This window comes from Cherax quadricarinatus, chromosome 79 (genome assembly GCF_038502225.1).
Source record: "Cherax quadricarinatus isolate ZL_2023a chromosome 79, ASM3850222v1, whole genome shotgun sequence".
In the NCBI taxonomy this organism is placed as follows: Eukaryota; Metazoa; Arthropoda; class Malacostraca; order Decapoda; family Parastacidae; genus Cherax; species Cherax quadricarinatus.
The window spans coordinates 7,898,778-7,918,913 of record NC_091370.1 but is presented as its reverse complement, the minus strand read 5'-3'; the positions used below and the strand labels follow the sequence as shown (position 1 = coordinate 7,918,913).

General features: G+C 38.3%; 1 protein-coding gene across 3 annotated transcripts in view; it reads left to right on the top strand.

The window, feature by feature from the left end:
• The window catches only part of mEFTu2 (mitochondrial translation elongation factor Tu 2), a 56,651-nt gene that overhangs the window by 2,987 nt on the left and 33,528 nt on the right, over positions 1 to 20,136 (top strand). For all 3 annotated transcript variants that reach the window (XM_070101892.1, XM_053796934.2, XM_053796933.2), the window contains exons 3-5: positions 3,588 to 4,146; positions 9,935 to 10,065; positions 12,062 to 12,210. In XM_070101892.1, the coding sequence (XP_069957993.1) occupies positions 3,588 to 4,146; positions 9,935 to 10,065; positions 12,062 to 12,210 (839 nt within the window). The remainder of the gene's footprint in view (positions 1 to 3,587; positions 4,147 to 9,934; positions 10,066 to 12,061; positions 12,211 to 20,136) is intronic.

Below are 20,136 nucleotides of genomic sequence, written 5' to 3'. Positions count from 1 at the left end.
TTTCCAACTAGTTTTATTTACTTGTAATATGTGGTGAAAATGTATATGTATATAGTAGTATATATACTGTATCCACTGTATATATACTGTGTATATTTTTTCCTATTTACCTGTCAATTCTATGTACTAAATGCATAAGCTAAAACAGCTCCACAGCCATGGGAAAGGGGAATTGATAATGTAGACAGGGATAGGTTGTTTAAGAGGCGAGAAACGGAAACTCAAGGACACTACTGGAAGTTAAAATCACAAATGAACCATAGGAATTCTATTATTTCTTCAGTTTCATAATGGTTGAGAAGTGGAATGATCTTAGTGAGGAAGTGGTGAAGGGGATCCATACAAAGTTTAAAAGCAGTTACGATAGGGCCCACTAGCTATGTGGAAATGAATCTGCAGAGTGGCAAATTAAGAGGTGGGGCCAGGAACTGAAACTCGACCCCTGCAACCACAATTAGGTAAGTTTTTTTTTTTTTTTTTCCAACAAGTCAGCCGTCTCCCACCGAGGCAAGGTGACCCAAAAAAGAAAGAAAATCCCCAAAAAGAAAATACTTTCATCATCATTCAACACTTTTACCACACTCACACATTATCACTGCTTTTGCAGAGGTGCTCAGAATACAACAGTTTAGAAGCATATACGTATAAAGATACACAACATATCCCTCCAAACTGCCAATATCCCAAACCCCTCCTTTAAAGTGCAGGCATTGTACTTCCCATTTCCAGGACTCAAGTCCGACTATATGAAAATAACTGGTTTCCCTGAATCCCTTCACTAAATATTATCCTGCTCACACTCCAACAGATCGTCAGGTCCCAATTATCATTCGTCTCCATTCACTCCTATCTAACACGCTCACGCACGCTTGCTGGAAGTCCAAGCCCCTCGCCCACAAAACCTCCTTTACCCCCTCTCTCCAACCCTTTCGAGGACGACCCCTACCCCTCCTTTCTTTCCCTATAGATTTATATGCTTTCCATGTCATTCTACTTTGATCCATTCTCTCTAAATGACCAAACCACCTCAACAACCCCTCTTCTGCCCTCTGACTAATGCTTTTATTAACTCCACACCTTCTCCTAATTTCCACACTCTGAATTTTCTGCATAATATTTACACCGCACATTGCCCTTAGGCAGGACATCTCCACTGCCTCCAACCGTCTCCTCGCTGCTGCATTTACCACCCAAGCTTCACCCCCATATAAGAGTGTTGGTACTACTATACTTTCATACATTCCCTTCTTTGCCTCCATAGATAACGTTTTTTGACTCCACATATACCTCAACGCACCACTCACCTTTTTTCCCTCATCAATTCTATGATTAACCTCATCCTTCATAAATCCATCTGCCGACACGTCAACTCCCAAGTATCTGAAAACATTCACTTCTTCCATACTCCTCTTCCCCAATTTGATATCCAATTTTTCTTTATCTAAATCATTTGATACCCTCATCACCTTACTCCTTTCTATGTTCACTTTCAACTTTTTACCTTTACACACATTCCCAAACTCATCCACTAACCTTTGCAATTTTTCTTTAGAAACTCCCATAAGCACAGTATCATCAGCAAAAAGTAACTGTGTCAATTCCCATTTTGAATTTGATTCCCCATAATTTAATCCCACCCCTCTCCTGAACACCCTAGCATTTACTTCTTTTACAACCCCATCTATAAATATATTAACCCTTTGACTGTTTTCGACGTATAAATACGTCTTACGAGCCAATGTTTCTGACGTATATATACTCAATAATTCTAGCGGCTTCAAATCAAGTGGGAGAAAGCTGGTAGGCCCACATGTGAGAGAATGGGTCTGTGTGGTCAGTGTGCACCACATAAAAAAAATCCTGCAGCACACATTGCATAATGAGAAAAAAAAAACTCTGATCGTTTTTTTTGGAATAAAACGCCGACTTTGATGTGTATTTTCGTATAGTATTTATCGTTGTATTCGCGTTTTCATGGTCTTAGGTGATAAAATGGAAAACATATTACAGAAACAGAGATGATTTTCATTACTTTTACGATGAAAACGACCTTGAAACTGAGCTCAAAGTAGCGGATATGTTCGATTTTTACCAATGTTCAAGAGTAAATAAATCACACCACACGTCCAATACACGTCAACTGGGGAGTTTAATATTCTTTCACTAGTGCACTGATATTATTTATACCATTTTTACAATAATGCAGTCGTCTGCATAACAGTAAATTTTGTATTTTTTTGTATGAATAAAAAATCAAAATAGAAAGCAATAATAATATAAGAGGGGCCTAGAGATGTGACTAATGAACAGAGCATATGTTATTTTAGTGCCACGAATGTCTACCTTGTTTATTCTGGACCCTATTTTGAAATTGGCATCTTTTTTATTTTGCGTGAAATTGGCCAAATTGCCAATTTCTGACCACCATATTGGGTAGTCCAAATTAGTAAATGGGAGGTTTCTTGTACTCAGCTGATAGATAAAATGGAGTTCTAAAGAAATAGCTATGAGTTTGGTCAACTGGAACAATGGAATTGGCTGAAAATAGGGCTCAAAGTCGGCGAAATCGCCGATACGCATATGTCGCCGAGACCGCTAACTTCGCGGGAGCATAATTCCACGAGTTTTCGACCAAATTTCGAACTTTTGGTGTCATTACCATCGGGAAAAGATTCTCTATCATTTCATAAGAAAAAATAATTTTTTTTTTTTCAAAAATTGAGCGACATAGAATGACAGTTTCAGAGAGGGGCCTGAAACAGTCAAAGGGTTAAACAACCATGGTGACATTACACATCCCTGTCTAAGACCTACTTTTACCGGGAAGTAGTCTCCCTCTCTTCTACACACCCTAACCTGAGCCTCACTATCCTCATAAAAACTCTTAACAGCATTTAGTAACTTACCACCTATTCCATATACTTGCAACATCTGCCACATTGCTCCTCTATCCACTCTATCATATGCCTTTTCTATATCCATAAATGCAATAAAAACTTCCCTACCTTTATCTAAATACTGTTCACATACATGTATATGCTTCAATGTAAACACTTGATCTACACATCCCCTACCCACTCTGAAGCCTCCCTGCTCATCCGCAATTAGGTAAGTACATATATATATAGGCTCAAGTATACATGCACATACACATATTATATATTTTGGTGTATTAGAAACTTGACTTTTCTGCACTCTTCCTTGTGGTACAGGTTATAGAATAAAGATATCCTTCTTGGATCATGCAGTAGCTGAAACAAGTCTAATTATTTCATTCAAGTCAAATTGCTTAACCCTTGTGGGTCAGAGACTGCCAGAAACATGAGAGGTAATCAGGTTTGATCCAAGATGGTAGCTCTAATTGCTTGGATAAAAAGTCCTTTACCAACATCATAGCACCCCCATGGAGGATAAATTATTGTATGACCCATGTTCTGTTTATGTTATGACCCATGTTCTGTTTATTTATATGTAATTGCCACTACACTACTGTACAGTATTATATAAATACATGTATGTGAAATATGCATATGTGAAAATAAGAAATAATAGCATTTCATTTTCTGATATTTTATACATTTTATTAGACACTATGCACACACAGACTGCCCAGGGCATTCCGATTATGTGAAGAATATGATTTCTGGAGCATCTCAAATGGATGGAGCCATTCTAGTTGTAGCGGCAAGTGACGGACAAATGCCACAAACTCGAGAGCACCTCTTGTTAGCTAAGCAAGCAGGAGTGAAAAAAGTTGTGGTATTTGTTAATAAGGCAGACCTAGTGGATGAAGATGTATTAGAACTGGTGGAGATAGAGGTTCGAGAGTTACTGGAAGATTACGGTTATGATGGTATTGATGCACCCTTTGTGAATGGATCTGCTCTGCTTGCCCTACAAGGAGATCAGGGACCATATGGAGAAAGCAGCATTCAAAAACTTGTGAAGGCTCTGGATGAATACATAACAATTCCAACTCGAGATCTTACGTCTCCGTTCTTACTTCCCATAGACAATTACTTTACCGTGCCAGGTCGTGGATCAGTTGTTACAGGAACTCTTAAACGAGGTATCATGAGAAAAGGAGAAGCAGCTGAATTACTTGGATTTGATCGCCACATCAAGACTGTTCTTAATGACTTGCAGGTGAGAATTTTGGCAAAAAAGTTAAATGACAAAATATTAATCATATACGTGTACAGTATTTCATTGTAACACTAGACATAGTTTTTTTTTTTTTTTTTTTTCAACAAGTCGGCCGTCTCCCACCGAGGCAGGGTGACCCAAAAAAGAAAGAAAATCCCCAAAAAGAAAATACTTTCATCATCATTCAACACTTTCACCACACTCGCACATTATCACTTTTTTTTGCAGAGGTGCTCAGAACACAACAGTTTAGAAGCATACACATATAAAGATACACAACATATCCCTCCAAACTGCCAATATCCCAAACCCCTCCTTTAAAGTGCAGGCATTGTACTTCCCATTTCCAGGACTCAAGTCTGACTTTATGAAAATAACCGGTTTCCCTGAATCCCTTCACTAAATATTACCCTGCTCACACTCCAACAGATCGTCAGGTCCCAAGTACCATTCGTCTCCATTCACTCCTATCTAACACGCTCGCGCACGCTTGCTGGAAGTCCAAGCCCCTTGCCCACAAAACCTCCTTTACCCCCTCTCTCCAACCCTTTCGAGGACGACCCCTACCCCTCCTCCCCCTCCCCCTATAGATTTATATGCTTTCCATGTCATTCTACTTTGATCCATTCTCTCTAAATGACCAAACCACCTCAACAACCCCTCTTCTGCCCTCTGACTAATACTTTTATTAACTCCACACCTTTTCCTAATTTCCACACTCCGAATTTTCTGCATAATATTTACACCACACATTGCCCTTAAACAGGACATCTCCACTGCCTCCAACCATCTCCTCGCTGCTGCATTTACCACCCAAGCTTCACACCCATGTAAGAGTGTTGGTACTACTATACTTTCATACATTCCCTTCTTTGCCTCCATAGATAACGTTTTTTGACTCCACATATATCTCAACGCACCACTCACCTTTTTTCCCTCATCAATTCTATGATTAACCTCATCCTTCATAAGTCCATCCGCCGACACGTCAACTCCCAAGTATCTGAAAACATTCACTTCTTCCATACTCCTCCCCAATTTGATATCCAATTTTTCTTTATCTAAATCATTTGACACCCTCATCACCTTACTCTTTTCTATGTTCACTTTCAACTTTCTACCTTTACACACATTCCCAAACTCATCCACTAACCTTTGCAATTTTTCTTTAGAATCTCCCATAAGCACAGTATCATCAGCAAAAAGTAACTGTGTCAATTCCCATTTTGAATTTGATTCCCCAAAATTTAATCCCACCCCTCTCCTGAACACCCTAGCATTTACTTCCTTTACAACCCCATCTATAAATATATTAAACAACCATGGTGACATTACACATCCCTGTCTAAGACCTACTTTTACCGGGAAGTAGTCTCCCTCTCTTCTACACACCCTAACCTGAGCCTCACTATCCTCATATGAACTCTTTACAACATTTAATAACTTACCACCTATTCCATATACTTGCAACATCTGCCACATTGCTCCTCTATCCACTCTATCATATGCCTTTTCTAAATCCATAAATGCAATAAAAACTTCCCTACCTTTATCTAAATACTGTTCACTAAAATGGTATAAAATACCAACAGGTTGTTAGGTAAGACACATATGCAGCAGTTAGGTATCTTTATTTCGAAACATTTCGCCTACACAGTAGGCTTCTTCAGTCGAGTACAGAAAAGTTGATAGAAGCAGAAGAGACTTGAAGACGATGTAATCAGTCCATCACCCTTAAAGTTTTGAGGTGGTCAGTCCCTCAGTCTGGAGAAGAGCATTGTTCCAAAGTGTGAAACAATATGATATTGTTTCAGACTTTGGAACAATGCTCTTCTCCAGACTGAGGGACTGACCACCTCAAAACTTTAAGGGTGATAGACTGATTACATCGTCTTCAAGTCTCTTCTGCTTCTATCAACTTTTCTGTACTCGACTGAAGAAGCCTACTGTGTAGGCGAAACGTTTCGAAATAAAGTTACCTAACTGTTGCATATGTGTCTTACCTAACAACAAATACTGTTCACATATATGCTTCAATGTAAACACTTGATCTACACATCCCCTACCCACTCTGAAACCTCCTTGCTCATCCGCAATCCTACATTCTGTCTTACCTCTAATTCTTTCAATTATAACCCTACCGTACACTTTTCCTGGTATACTCAGTAAACTTATTCCTCTATAATTTTTAGTCTCTTTTGTCCCCTTTCCCTTTATATAAAGGGACTATACATGCTCTCCGCCAATCCCTAGGTACCTTCCCCTCTTTCATACATTTATTAAACAAAAGTACCAACCACTCCAACACTATATCCCCCCCTGCTTTTAACATTTCTGTCATGATCCCATCAGTTCCAGCTGCTTTACCCCCTTTCATTTTACGTAATGCCTCACGTACCTCCCCCACACTTACATTCTGCTCTTCTTCACTCCTAAAAGATGGTATACCTCCCTGACCAGTGCATGAAATTACTGCCTCTGTTTCTTCCTTAACATTTAAAAGTTCCTCAAAATATTCTTGCCATCTACCTAATACCTCCATCTCCCCATCTACTAACTCCCCTACTCTGTTTTTAACTGACAAATCCATACTTTCCCTAGGCTTTCTTAACTTGTTTAACTCCAAAATTTTTTCTTATTTTCATTAAAATTTCTTGACAGTGCCTCTCCCACTCTATCATCTGCTCTCCTTTTGCACTCTCTCACCACTCTTTTACCTTTCTTTTACTCTCCATATACTCTGCTCTTCTTATAACACTTCTGCTTTGTAAAAACCTCTCATAAGCTACCTTTTTCTCTTTTATCACACCCTTTACTTCATCATTCCACCAATCACTCCTCTTTCCTCCTGCCCCCACCCTCCTATAACCACAAACTTCTGCCCCACATTCTAATACTGAATTTTTAAAACTATTCCAACCCTCTTCAACCCCCCCCACTACTTATCTTTGCACTAGCCCACCTTTCTGCCAATAGTCACTTATATCTCACCTGAACTTCCTTAGTTTATACACTTTCACCTCCCTCTTACTTGTTGTTGCCACCTTCCTCTTTTCCCATCTACCTCTTACTCTAACTGTAGCTACAACTAAATAATGATCCGATATATCAGTTGCCTCTATATAAATATGTACATCCTGGAGCCTACCCATCAACCTTTTATCCACCAATACATAATCTAATAAACTACTTTCATTACGTGTTACATCATACCTTGTATATTTATTTATCCTCCTTTTCATAAAATATGTATTACTTATTACCAAATCTCTTTCTACACATAGCTCAATTAAAGGCTCCCCATTTACATTTACCCCTGGCACCCCAAATTTACCTACTTCTCCCTCCATAACATTTTTACCCACATTAGCATTGAAATCCCCAGCCACCATTACTCTCACACTTGATTCAAAACTCCCCACGCATTCAATCAACATTTCCCAAAATCTCTGTCTCTCCTCTACACTTCTCTCTTCTCCAGGTGCATACACGCTTATTATAACCCACTTTTCACATCCAATCTTTATTTTACTCCACATAATCCTTGAATTAATACATTTATAGTCCCTCTTTTCCTGCCATAGCTTATCCTTCAACATTATTGCTACTCCTTCTTTAGCTCTCTTTTATTTATTTATTTATTTATTTAGTAATTTGAGCATACATACAGAGGTACAAAAAAATACAGGTAAGAGCAGCATGCCAAAGCCACTTATATGCATAGCATTACAGGCTGGCTTAAAATTAACTTAACCCTTTCAGGGTCCAAGGCCCAAATCTGGAGTCACGCACCAGTGTCCAAGAATTTTCAAAAAAAAAATTTGTTATTTTTTCTTATGAAATCGTAGAGAATCTTTTTGTGAAGGTAATAAAACAAAAAGTACGAAATTTGGTGGAAAATTGACGAAATTATGCTCTCGCGAATTTTGATGTGTCAGCGATATTTACGAATCGGCGATTTTGCCGACTTTGACTCCCATTTTAGGCCAATTACATTATTCCAATCAACCAAATTCTTAGCTATTTCACTAGTATTACTTCTATTCTATCGATTGAGCACAAGAAATCGCCAAGTCAACTGTTTCAACTACAAAATAAAGTGATCGGAAATTGTTAATTTGGCCAATTTAACACAAAGTTCAAAATATTCCAATTTCAAAATAGGGTCCAGAATAAACAATGTAGGCATTCCTGGCACTAAACTAACATTTCCTCTGTTCATTAGTCATGTTTTGAGGCTTTACAAATAAATTCCATTTTGATTTTTTATTCACATAATGAATTTTTATTCACACCAAAAAATAGAAGATTTACTGCTATGCAATACTGTAATAATTGTATAAATATCATCACCATATTTGTGAATGTATATTAGACCCACCAGCTGACGTGTATTAGACGTGTGAGGTCGTTTGTTTACTCTTGAATATCGGCAAAAATTCAACATTTCCGCTACTTTGAGCTCAGTTTCAAGCCATTTCCAGTGCTAAAACCAATCAAAATCATCTCTATTTCTGTAATATGTCTTCCATTCTATCAAATGAGACCAAGAAATCGCAAATACAACTATAAAAAACATACGAAAAAACACTGCAAAGTTGCTGTTTTAATCAAAAAATCATGATTTCAGTTTTTTTCTCTCATTATACACAGTGTGCTGCAGGATCTGCTTTATGTGGTGCACACATACCACATAGATGTATTCTCTCATATCTAGGCCCAAATGTACCACTCACAGTTTATCAGAGTGAGCTGAGCTCATGGCGTAGATCTACGGTTTGGACACTCACCATAAAGCCGTAGATCTACGGGACGGACCCTGAAAGGGTTAAGATTAACTAAGCAATGGTGAAATCAGTGATAAAACATTATTGTAAACAGATAACTATAAAGCACAAATGAGTATTACAAAGACAGGTCATATGGTTGCATGCATTGCTGTACATTCAGTCGAATGGAGTATTCTGTTAGATTGGGTTTTAGGTTTAACATTTATGTGATATAATTGTGAGAAACATTTAATCCCATTTATTCCTCTCCACTGAAACTCTTCCCACCCCCTTCAGCTTTGTTTCACTTAAAGCCAGGACATCCAGCTTCTTCTCATTCATAACATCCACAATCATCTCTTTCTTATCATCTGCACAACATCCACGCACATTCAGACTTCCCACTTTGACGATTTTCTTCTTCTTATTCTTTTTAGTATTCTTTACAGGAAAAGGGGTTACTAGCCCATAGTTTATGACTGAAAATTATAAACCTGGATACTTTCAAGATTGGATATTCCTGTGAAGAGAGATGGTAAAATTGAGGAAATCCATAATTATACAGATTTAACCAGTTGTTTATCTGCTGGGCTACCTACATAAGAGTTTTGTTGAACACATAGGCTAAGTCAGTCTGGCAGTGAACTTGCAAATGTACACAACCAGCAGTTCAGTCCTGAGTTCTTACACAATTTATTACCTTGATAATATGGTATATTATACAATTTGTTACTTTAATGATATGATGTAATGCTTATTCCAGGGTAGTAATGTAAGAGAAATTGTATTATCAGTCTTGTTATGCATTTGCTCAAAGCAGAAGCAAGTTATAAAAATTGGATATATTTTTCATGTGATATGGCAAAGTACTGTATACATACATATTATATGAGCCAGTAATATGTATAATTGTTACAAAAAAATTTAATTGCTTAGCCATTGTGTATACTGCAATTAAAAGAAACTTACCTAAATATTTATTGAGTATTTTTTATACAACTTTGTATTTCCATTCATAGGTATTCAAGAAGTCCACACCAATTATAGAGGCTGGACAGAATGTGGGTGTTTTACTTCGAGGTGTCAAAAATGAAGTGCTTAGTAGGGGTATGACCCTGTGTGCCAGTGGCTCACAGAAATGTCACAACAGGTCAGTAGAAAATTTTGACAAAGAGATTCCTGAGTGTAATAATTTTCCTTTCATGTAGAAATATTTTCTTAAATTATACTTGTTATGATGAAGCCATTAGTTAAACACATACATGCAGACAGTGCATTGTACTGTACTGTGTGCTGTTTTTATTATACTCACATAAAGCTATACCTGTATGGGTCATATAACACCTGGGGAATAGAAGGTAATCAGGTTTGAGCCAAGGGGAAGTTAACTCCAATTCCTTTGATCAAGTGTCCTTCAGCATCACCCCCCCCCCTATAAACAAGTATACATGATGAATTATAATCATGGGGAGCACTAAACTCATGAGGGCTATACAGCATTTAAGAGATGGGACATAATCCAGTTTGATCCAAGAAGAGGGTGGGCCCTATTTCTTAGACCAACAGCCTTTTACACAGTAATCACTTGTGTACTATTATAGTGGACTTAGTTAAAATGTTGAGGTTAGGACCTTCAGAATGGAGTGTTTTATATAGCAACAGTAGCACAAAGAGAAGTTCATTTGTCAGTACAAATAGTCACAGATTAAGAGCTGCAGTAAATTTTAATGAATAGGTTTAATGTCCTTGCTTTTAGACTGAAAGATGAAGGATGAGCTGGAGTTTTCAAGTTTGATTTGAGGAATGAAAGGAAATTCTTATATTCATGGAGAAAAGCTCATTTCATAAGCAGTCATACAGCTCTTGGGGAATGGAAAGTAATATATTCATGGAGAAGAGCTCACCTCATAAGAAGTCATAGAGCTCCTGGGAAATGGAAGGTAATCTGGTTTAATTCAGGGAAAGTGAGGGGGCAACTTTGATGCCTCAAATCAAGAGCCCTTCACCTTAGCATTTTACCCCATCTTTTGAATTTTTAAATAAATGCATAATTTTATAACATAGGTTGTGAATGTTGTGGTGAGGAGGAGGCTAGAGGCAGTGGAGATGTCACGTCTGGGGGCACTGTGTGGCGCGAATATTATGCAGAGTGTTCGTAGTTTGGAAATTAGGAGGCGGGTTATTTGTGTATCGTTCCAGTCACAGTATTGTGCCTTTTTTCGTTATTTACTAAAAAGTATTACTCAAGGGGCTGAGGAGAGGTTGTTGAGGTGGTTTGGTCATTTAGAGAGGGTGGAGCAAAATAGGATGACTTGGAGGGTGTATAAATCTGTAGTGGAGGGAAGGCAACGTTGGGGTTGTCCTAGAAAAGAATGGAGGGAGGGGGTGAAGGAGCATTTTGTGTGCAAGGGGCTTGGACAGACAGAAAGCATGTGTAAGTATGTTAGATAGGAGTGGAGACAAATGGATTTTGGGACTTGATGTGCTGTTGGTTTGTGAACAGGGTAATATTTTGTGAAGGAATTAAGGGAAACTGGTTAGCTGGACTTGAGTCCTGGAGGTGGGAAGTACAATGCCTGCACTCTAAAGGAGGGGTTTAGGACATTTGATATTTAGAATGACATCTAAACTGGTGTGTCTGCGTGTGTCTGGCAAGACAGCAATAGTGTGAATGACAGTGTAAATGTTTCTTTTTTTGGATCGCCCTGCCTTGGTGAGAGACGGCTAGCATGCTAAAAAAAGCTATTTACCATAGTTCCAGTGCTCCTCAAATCCCAGTCCCTCTTTTTTGCTATTGCACGAAATGACAAGTCATGTTGACAGTTATTTTCATGGGGAAGTGCTAAACCAATAGTACTCATAGTGCCTGGGGAATGGACAGTAATAGTATCAGATTTAAGCCATGGAAAGGGAGGGTAGGCTTGTTCCTTGATTGTTGCACTAACAGTCGTTTTAGGTGGTCCTGTCCATCATAGCATGCTGTCTTCATGTTTGACCTCCCCTTCTGTTCATTTACTGCTTACTCTATCAGTCTTCTCTGAATGCCTCATCTTCAGTGCATATTTTTACAACTACCTTACCACACAAAAAATTATTGTTTTTTGCTCATTCAGCATGTTACATGACTATAAAAATTCACTTTTCAGATTTGAAGCTGCCATATATCTTCTAAGCCATGCAGAAGGTGGCAGATCTCGTCCACTAGTTTCTCCTTACATGCAACAGCTTTTCAGTGATACTTGGAATGTTGCTTGCAGAGTTGACCTGCCAGACGGTATACACATGTTGATGCCAGGTGAGTTACATGGCTTATAAAAGTAAACAGAAGTCTTATTCACAAATATTTGTCATTTTGATGTAGAGATAGTCTTTCTTTTAGAGAAAGAGTAAATATATGCATATTTTAAAAACACTGATAGAAGCGTTATAGTTTGATTTTTTGTAAATATTTTATAGTACAGTACAGGTATCCTTTTAGATATCAATACAGTAATTTATACAATGCCATCAAGTACTGATAAGTGAGTGGAGGCCAAGAGCTGTCAATGAGTGATTTACAGCTTTAACCCTTAAATTGGGCACAACATACTGTACATGTACATATAAATATGTGGGCAACCAAGTGTGACATATTTTATTGTATATGCAAAAGTAATAAGTGGACTCAAGTCATATCCTAATGTAATTTAAGTTGGAAAAGCATCACAGAATAGTTGAAAATAGCAATGTCCAGTGGTGAACCATTAATAGAAGATGAAGAAGCAACAGTAGAAGAAACAAAAAACAACATAATCTGAGACAGGAAAACTCGGAACACTGTGCAGTAAACCAAACTGCAACTTCAACAGAAAAAGGAGGCAGTGAAATAAATAGGTATACCAGGGAAATCTGCAAATGTGTTTGCTGTAGATGCATACCTACACATCAGAAAGTGTTCGAATATGTTACAAAACGAATGGTATTATTTTGATAAAGATTCAAAGTATTTTCACCCTGTGATGTGCAAATCTTTACAGACCAGATAAGTTAAGACAGTTGCTCAAAATTTCACACAAAAAGAACGTGCTGCAAAATTATGTATGAAGAAAAAATGCATGATAATTTTTTTTTTAGCCAAAGAAATGATCTAAAGGAAGTAAAATGAGTGAAAAAAAAAAATGTGCTTCAATGATACGTGATATTGGATTATTATTATAATCAAGGGGGAAGCGCTAAACCCGGAGGATTATACAGCGCCTGGGGGGGATGTGGAAGGCATTCAGGCTTAATTCAGGGAACTGGAGCACAGATCCAATTCCCTAAATCAAGAGCCCCTCACCAACATCAAGGAACCTTCCTTGAGGGGACGTGATATTGGAGCACAACAAACCAGTCTTTTGCATGACAGTGTTAAACCTCCAACAGTACAACCAGTACTAGAATTCAAGGCACTTAATAGCCCAATAACCCAAACTTCTCAGTTGATAAATCCTCCTGCCGTTTTGTTAACATTAAAGGTTTAAAAAAAAATCAGTTAATGGGCTCCTTACAGAAACAAAGGCAATGTGTGAAGCATTCACATAAACACATACAAAGGAAGCTTTGGACAATAAGATATGAGTGCAAAACTACAATGTACATTATATAAATGTGTGAGAGTACTTAAGTCACAAGGAGAAGTACTCACTTTGTTATACAGACCTTTTGAAGTTATCAAATGAGATAGTGGAAGTACTAAGTACTGTATAAAAGAGGAGGAGAAGAATCTAGTAATTATCCTTGCATATAAATCATATTAATGGCAGAGGAATTCATGGAACAGATAAAAAAGACATCAGTATACAATTTTCAAGGCAGTTACATTATCTCCTTGGAGATTTCAACCTACAAAAGTTAAATGGAAGATAGTAGACAACAGCATTGCACTATAATAGTACCTGGAAGCACAGTTGTTGAGGCTCTAAAAATTTTAGTTTGCTTTAAACCAGGGGTGGGCAAACTTTTCAGTGCAGAGGTCACATTCAAACTGGGAACTGTACTTGTCTGATAATGCTTGTGTAACAGCTCATGTTTTCAACAGGGAAAAGTGAACAAAGTTTTGCTCATTCAGCTGCATATATGTGAGTATATGACTTGATCTTGGCAGGCCGCACGAAAACCTCTGGTGGACTGCATGCGGCCCATAGGCTGTAGTTGTCCCACCCCTTCTTTAAACCATCAGATAGCAAAACTTACCAGAATTGAAACTCTCCTTGATCTTCACAAACAATGAGGCACTAATCAAAGACATGAATACAGTATACAGTGGAACCTCTACTTGCGAGCGTGTCCACGTGCGAGTTTTTCCAAATACGAGCAGTCGATGGGTCGATTTTTTGCTTCCATACGCGAGCAAAATTTCCACAAGCGAGCAGACCTCAAGGCAGGTTCCTTGACACTGGTGAGGGACTCTTGCTCTTGATCTCAGGAATTGTATCTCATTTGTTTGTTGGACTATCTTATTAAAACTTGGGCAATGTATGATGGAAAGATGCTTCTTAACGTACACCAAAAATGAAAGAAATCTAAGCATAAATAATGGAGTTCACTTCTCAGCAATTAGCCACCCCTTAGCAGTAATTTTGAATGGTTTTTATGGTTGTATTCTCGTTTTTTTGGTCTCATTTGATAGAATGGAAGACATATTACAGAAATAGATATGATTTTGATTGTTTTCACAACGAAAAGTACCTTGAAATAGAGATCAACCTAGGAGAAATGGTCCATTGCTTGGCTGTTTCAGAGTAAACAAGTGACATCACTGTCTATTCCAATATGCAGTCGTGAATGGGTTGACATTATTTATACAATTATTGCAATAAGGAATAACAGTAAATCTTATATTTTTTGTGTGAATAAAAATTACAAATTATTTATATAATTTGAAGGAGGGGTGTTAATGTTGCAGTTTAAAAACTGTAGTGTAAAGCACCCTTCTGGCAAGACAGTGATGGAGTGAATGATGGTGAAAGTTTTTCTTTTTCGGGCCACCCTGCCTTGGTGGGAATCGGCCAGTGTGATGATAAAAAAAAAAATAATAATAATAATAATATGTATAATAATAATAGGTATAATAATAATTGTATAATAATATACATATTACAATAATAATAATAATAATATGTATAATAATAATACATATACATATAATTATATGTATATTATTACATGTACTACATGTAATAATAGACAGCTTCAAAATGCAATCACTAGATGGCGGTGTTTACCACAACAAAGAGGGAGCAGTTGTGGCCGCCTCCACCTGTTACATAGACATATTTTATTCATTCTAGAGTATATATCATGTTTCTGTTATATTTATATTGTTTGTTATGTCATATTAGATGAATTGTGATAGATAAATAAGCCATATAGATGATATTAGCGAAATTATTCATGAAGTATTTTGCCCGGCCTCCAGACAAACTCTCGTCCACCGCCGACACCGCCCATACCACTAAATGAATGACATATTTTATTCATTCTAGAGTATACATCATGTTTCTATGTTATTCATAGTGTTTGTTATATCATATTAGATGAACTGTGATAGATAAATAAGCCATAGAGTTGATATTAGCGAAATTATTGAAGTATAAAATTCCACTGGAACAGATTATGTAATTGCATTTCAATTAATTTAAATGAGGAAAACTGACTCTGCAAACGAGCAAATTCAGTTGTGAGCAAGGTCATGGAACGGATTAAACTCGCAAGTAGAGGTTCCACTGTACTCTGATCATAACCTTAGTCAAGTACAGAAGAGCAAAAGTCCATGTATATAGAGAGCCTAAGAATTAGCTTCAATACATATAGTATCTGCAATGCCTGATACCCAGTCAGCATTTGCAACTTTCTCAATCTGGAAAAGGCTTATGAGCCTACCTGGCATTAAATTTTGTCCAGAACCCTTAGTTTAGGACTGAAGTAAGAGGGAGATGAAAGTGCATAATTAGACTAAGGGAAGAGGAAGTTCGGGTGAGATATAAACAGCTGTTGACAGAAAGGTGGGCTGGTGCAAGTATGAGTAGTGGGGGGAGGGGGGGGGGAGGGTTTGAATAGTTTTAAAAATGTAGGATTAGAATGTGGGGCAGAAGTTTGTGGTTATAGGAGGGTGGGTGCAGGAGGAAAGAGGAGTGATTGGTGGAATGATAAAGTAAAGGGTGTGATAAAAGAGAAAAAGGTAGCTTATGAGAGGTTTTTACAAAGCATAAGTGTTATAAGAAGAGTAGAGCATATGGAGAGTAAAAGAAAGGTATAGAGAGTGGTGAGAGAGTACAAAAGGAGAGCAGATGATAGAGTGGGAGAGGCACTGTCAAGAAATTTTAATGAAAATAAGAAAAAAATTTGGAGTGAGTTAAACAAGTTAAGAAAGTCTAGGGAATGAATGGATTTGTCAGTTAAAAACAGAGTAGAGGAGTTAGTAGATGAGGAGATGGAGGTACTATTGGGTAGATGGCGAGAATATTTTGAGGAACTTTTAAATGTCGACGAAGAAAGGGAGGTGGTAATTTCATGCACTGGCCAGGGAGGTATACCATCCTTTAGGAGTGAAGAAGAGCAGGATGTGAGTGTGGGGGAGGTGCGTGAGGCATTACAGTGGACCCCCGGTATTCAATGGCATCGGTATTCGATGCATTATATCGCAAAAAATTTTCCTCGGTATTCGATTGAAAACCCGGTATTTGATACGATTCATATGAGACCTGTCCACATGTGGCCTGAACTGCCCCTTGTGTGCCAGTGTTTACAAGCCAGCCAGTGTGCGCGCATCTAAGGATACATTCGGTACATTCCATATTATCCATATTATCACTGTGTTTGGTGCTTGTTTCTGCAAAATAAGTCACCATGGACCCCAAGAAAGCTTCTAGTGCCAACCCTGTGGTAAAAAGGGTGAGAATTAGTATGGAAATTAAGAAAGATTTTGAAGGGTTTGGGGCTAACCCTGAGAAGCCTATACCAGTTGTGGAATACATTGTGCCTACTTCAAAAATTAAGGAAATGTGTGCACAGTGGATTGAAGTGCAAACCTTTATGGATGAAAATCACCCTAACACAGCTATTACAATGACAATGTTGTGGCCCATTTTAGACAAATCATAAAGGAACGGGAGGTACAGAGCTCTATGGACAGATTTGTTGTGCGACAGAGGTCCAGTGACTCTCAAGCTGGTCCTAGTGCCATTAAAAGAAGAAGGGAAGTAACCCTGGAAAAGGACTTGCTACCTCAAGTCCTAATGGAAAGGGATTCCCCTTCTAAATACTAACACCTCTCCCCTCCTTCCATCCCATCAATCACCAGATCTTCATTAAAGGTAAGTGTCAATTATTTTATTGTTATTGTAATTATTCTATTGCATTAAACTTAATATTTCATGTAGTAAAAATTTTTTTTTCATACTTTTGGGTGTCTTGCATGGATTAATTTGATTTTCATTATTTCTTATGAGGAAAATTGATTCGGTTTTCGATATTATCGGTATTCGATGAGCTCTCAGGAACGGATTAATATCGAATACCGGGGGTCCACTGTACGTAGAATGAAAGGGGGTAAAGCAGCTGGAACTGACGGGATCAATGACAGAAATGTTGAAAGCATGGGGGGATATATTGTTGGAGTGGTTGGTATTTTTGTTTAATAAATGTATGTATGTGTTTACAGTGAAACATATAAGTGAACAGTATTTAGATAAGGCTAAAGAGGTCTTTGTGGCATTTATGGATTTGGAAAATGCGTATGACAGGGTGGATAGGGGGGCAATGTGGCAGATGTTGCAAGTGTATGGTGTAGGAGGTAGGTTACTGAAAGCAGTGAAGAGTTTTTACGAGGATAGTGAGGCTCAAGTTAGAGTATGTAGGAAAGAGGGAAATTTTTTCCCAGTAAAAGTAGGCCTTAGACAAGGATGTGTGATGTCACCGTGGTTGTTTAATATATTTATAGATGGGGTTGTAAGAGAAGTAAATGCGAGGGTCTTGGCAAGAGGCGTGAAGTTAAAAGATAAAGAATCACACACAAAGTGGGAGTTGTCACAGCTGCTCTTTGCTGATGACACTGTGCTCTTGGGAGATTCTGAAGAGAAGTTGCAGAGATTGGTGGATGAATTTGGTAGGGTGTGCAGGAGAAGAAAATTAAAGGTGAATACAGGAAAGAGTAAGGTTATGAGGATAACAAAAAGATTAGGTGATGAAAGATTGAATATCAGATTGGAGGGAGAGAGTATGGAGGAGGTGAACGTATTCAGATATTTGGGAGTGGACGTGTCAGCGGATGGGTCTATGAAAGATGAGGTGAATCATAGAATTGATGAGGGAAAAAGAGTGAGTGGTGCACTTAGGAGTCTGTGGAGACAAAGAACTTTGTCCTTGGAGGCAAAGAGGGGAATGTATGAGAGTATAGTTTTACCAACGCTCTTATATGGGTGTGAAGCGTGGGTGATGAATGTTGCAGCGAGGAGAAGGCTGGAGGCAGTGGAGATGTCATGTCTGAGAGCAATGTGTGGTGTGAATATAATGCAGAGAATTCGTAGTTTGGAAGTTAGGAGGAGGTGCGGGATTACCAAAACTGTTGTCCAGAGGGCTGAGGAAGGGTTGTTGAGGTGGTTCGGACATGTAGAGAGAATGGAGCGAAACAGGATGACTTCAAGAGTGTATCAGTCTGTAGTGGAAGGAAGGCGGGGTAGGGGTCGGCCTAGGAAAGGTTGGAGGGAGGGGGTAAAGGAGGTTTTGTGTGCGAGGGGCTTGGACTTCCAGCAGGCATGCATGAGCGTGTTTGATAGGAGTGAATGGAGACAAATGGTTTTTAAAACTTGACGTGCTGTTGGAGTGTGAGCAAAGTAACATTTATGAAGGGATCCAGGGAAACCGGCAGGCCGGACTTGAGTCCTGGAGATGGGAAGTACAGTGCCTGCACTCTGAAGGAGGGGTGTTAATGTTGCAGTTTAAAAACTGTAGTGTAAAGCACCCTTCTGGCAAGACAGTGATGGAGTGAATGATGGTGAAAGTTTTTCTTTTTCGGGCCACCCTGCCTTGGTGGGAATCGGCCAGTGTGATAATAAAAAATAATAAAAATGTATGAAAGAGGGGAAGGTACCTAGGGATTGGCAGAGAGCATGTATAGTCCTTTTATATAAAGGGAAGGGGGACAAAAGAAGAGTAAGTTTACTAAGTATACCAGGAAAAGTGTATGGTAGGGTTATTATTGAAAGAATTAGAGGTAAGACAGAATGTAGGATTGCAGATGAGCAAGGAGGTTTTAGAGTGGGTAGGGGATGTGTAGATCAAGTGTTTACATTGAAGCATATATGTGAACAGTATTTAGATAAAGGTAGGGAAGTTTTTATTGCATTTATGGATATAGAAAAGGCATATGATAGAGTGGATAGGGGAGCAATGTGGCAGATGTTGCAAGTACATATATGGAATAAGTGGTAATTTACTAAATGCTGTAAAGAGTTTTTATGAGGATAGTGAGGCTCAGGTTAGAGTGTGTAGAAGAGAGGGAGACTACTTCCCAGTAGAGGTGGGTCTTAGACAGGGATGTGTAATGTCATCATGGTTGTTTAACCCTTAAACTTTCCAAACGTAGATCTACGTTTTTTCATCATTTGAAAGTATGTAAAAAAAGTAGATCTTCTTTTCTTTTTTTACATTTGAAAAAGTGTAAAAAAAGCTTTGATCTACGTTTTTTTTTGGTTATATTTGAAAATATGTAAAAAAACAGATCTACTTTTGGGGCACTACGCATGTGAACGTAGATCTACTTGGACAGTTTAAGGGTTAATATATTTATAGATGGGGTTGTAAAAGAAGTAAATGCTAGGATGGTGGGGAGAGGGGTGGGATTAAATTATGGGGAATCAAATACAGAATCTGCTATCCTATTCTCCATCTTACTCTTAATTCTTTCAATTATAACTCTACCATACACTTTACCAGGTATACTCAACAGACTTATCACCCTGTAATTTTTGCACTCTCTTTTGTCCCCTTTGCCTTTATACAAAGGAACTATGCATGCTCTCTGCCAATCCCTAGGTACCTTACCCTCTTCCATACATTTATTAAATAATTGCACCAACCACTCCAAAACTATATCCCCACCTGCTTTTAACATTTCTATCTTTATCCCATCAATCCCGGCTGCCTTACCCCCTTTCATTTTACCTACTGCCTCACGAACTTCCCCCAAACTCACAACTGG